Genomic DNA, 2425 nt, shown 5'->3' with positions numbered 1-2425 from the left:
CTGTTCTGGTCCCTTTTGTTGTTTTTCCTTGGTGGGGTTTCCTGTCTGCACAGATCCTGCTGTTCTGTGTAATATGTAAAACACACATCCTGGCAGCAGGATAGGGAGCTGTGCTGTTGGTTTGTCTAAATGCCACAGAGATCAGGTGTCCCCACAACCAGGGCCTGCAGCAGGAGCTCCTCAGGGGGAGGGGCCTAGCAGGGCGTGGCCACTATGCTTTCCTACCGATGTTCCTGTTACTCAAAACCGCTGAGCAACCTGCCCTGTACCAACAGCTGAAGGCTTACCTGCCTCTACCTCGCTTTTAGACTCAATCAAACTCTAACTGGCTACTCAGCATTTACACACACTGTACTCACACAGGGGGGTGGTGCGGGGGTGGGCGTGGCTCTGGGGGGAGCGGGGGGGTGGTGGGTGTGGCTCTGGGGGGAGCGGGGGGGTGGTGGGTGTGGCTCTGGGGGGAGCGGGGGGGGTGGTGGGCGTGGCTCTGGGGGGGCAGTGGGCGTGGCTCTGGGGGGGCGGTGGGCGTGGCTCTGGGGGGCGGTAGTGGGCGTGACTCTGGGTGGGGCGGTAGGTGTGGCTCTGGGGGGAGGGGGCGGTGGTGGGCGTGGTCCTGGGGGGGGTAAGGTCATGGTGGTGGCGGTGGGCGTGGCTCTGGGGGGGGGGGGGCGGTACCTTGGGCGGGACGTAGAACTCGAGCAGGAAGCGCTCGCCCTCGCCGCGGGGGACGGACTTGCGCAGCAGCAGCCGGCACTTCTGCCACAGCGAGCCGCCCATGCAGGTGGCGTCGTCCGCCACCATGTAGCGCAGCGCGCCCTCGCGCTGGATCTCCAGCGGCTCCGCCCTCTGCGCCGGCGCCGCCCTGCTCAGCCGCAGGCGGGGGCCCCCGTTGGCCCGCCGCACCCCCTCCGGCTCGGGCGAGGCCCGGCGGTGCCAGATCTCCCGCACCCCGTCCACCACGCACAGGCTCATGTTGCGCAGGGAGAAGCCCTTTTTGAACTTGGCCTTGGGGTGCCCCGCCGACACGTCCTCCGTGCTCCGCGATTGGCCGAGGGCCGAAGCCTTGGGGCCGGGGGGCGGGGCCGGGGGCGGGGGGTTGCCGGCGGCGCTGTCCATGCTGTCCAGCGATTCGCTGGAGGCCCCGGCGTCCTTGCGGCGCTGGTAGAGGTCGTAGGGCAGCAGGCAGCTCTGGATGCCCACGAAGGGGACGATGCTGTACTTGGGCCCGGCGGGGGAGCCCGAGGGGGGCGCCAGGCTCAGCTCGGCCGAAAAGCAGTCCAGGAAGTGCTTGGCGAAGTGCTGGGAGAAGGAGGCGTCGGCGCCCGGCGAGTCGTAGCACGGGTTCTCGCTGACGAAGCGGCGGAACTTGTGGGCGAAGTCGGAGGCGCACGCCCGAGCGTGCAGCTCACAGAACTCCTTCCAGTCGGGCAGGGGGCAGGAGGACGGCTCGGGGCTGCTGGGGGGGGCGTCCCCATTCATCACTGCTCCATTCCACCGCTGGGGGGTGGAGGGGGGGGGGGGCGCAAGGCGGAGCGGGGCGGGGCTGTGGGGGGGGATAAGAACACAACCGGGTTACCATGGTTACCGCAGTTTCACTGTGGGAGGAAGGATACATACAGGCATTAAACAGAACATCTGAAAAGGTAAGGAGCCACACTGCAGAGTTATCCCAGTCCTAACCCGGGCCAAGCCTCAGGGCACATGCCTGTACCACAAATAATGCGGGGGAAAAAACTGCATTTGTGGTTTGTGCAGTGGAGAGATAATAACACTGTCTGCGTTAGCCCCACAGTGACAGTTTCAATTCACACAGCAGAAGCTCTGAAAAGAGCAATCTGGGCCTCGGGGTGGCTCGACCTGTAAAGACACTGCCCCCCCCCCCCCACCCTTCCCCCCCACCCCCCCCCCACCTGGCCCACCCCACAGGATATGAAGTGTCTGCTGGAAGATCTGTCGGTGGCCACCTCCTCATCCACCGTGTGCATCTGATTTGCTTAACAATACCTCACATTCCTGTCGCCGTGACGACCTGGGGAACATCCCAGGCGACCTACCAGGTTAATTAAAGGTCACATAAATAAACATTTTTCTATTATTCCAGTAAAATGAAACAGCAGAGGGGGTGACGCTCGTGAGACAGCCATCCCATTGTGCAACATGAAAAGCTGGCACGTGATTGGCTGACCCCGCTGGGCCAGGTTCAGTGTTTGGGGATCGGTTACGTGTACACAACCCGTTTCACTTCACCTACCACACGTTACTCTGAAATGCTAAGAAACATTCTCAAAAAACCTCAAACAGTAAAACGTTCAGTAAATACAGGACGGGAGATCTGCAGGAGCAGGACTGGTCAGGACTCTGAAACAGAATCTGTTAAGAGAGTAAATTTGATGACAGAATTTGGACTCTGATAAACTCTGTTAGA

General features: G+C 62.0%; 1 protein-coding gene across 2 annotated transcripts in view; it reads right to left on the bottom strand.

Annotated features, from left to right (window-relative positions):
- LOC118210337 (SH2B adapter protein 2) overlaps positions 1-1517 on the bottom strand; it is a 14109-nt gene extending 12592 nt beyond the window's left edge. For both annotated transcript variants that reach the window (XR_004761834.1, XM_035386436.1), the window contains exon 1: positions 676-1517. Coding sequence is in view for 1 of the 2 variants with exons in the window: in XM_035386436.1 (XP_035242327.1) it covers positions 676-1479 (804 nt within the window). In the remaining variant the exon portion in view is untranslated. The remainder of the gene's footprint in view (positions 1-675) is intronic.
- Between the last annotated feature and the right edge of the window lie 908 nt (positions 1518-2425).

Source organism: Anguilla anguilla, chromosome 12, assembly GCF_013347855.1.
Source record: "Anguilla anguilla isolate fAngAng1 chromosome 12, fAngAng1.pri, whole genome shotgun sequence".
NCBI lineage: Eukaryota > Metazoa > Chordata > Actinopteri > Anguilliformes > Anguillidae > Anguilla > Anguilla anguilla.
This window is presented reverse-complemented; position numbering and strand designations above follow the sequence as displayed.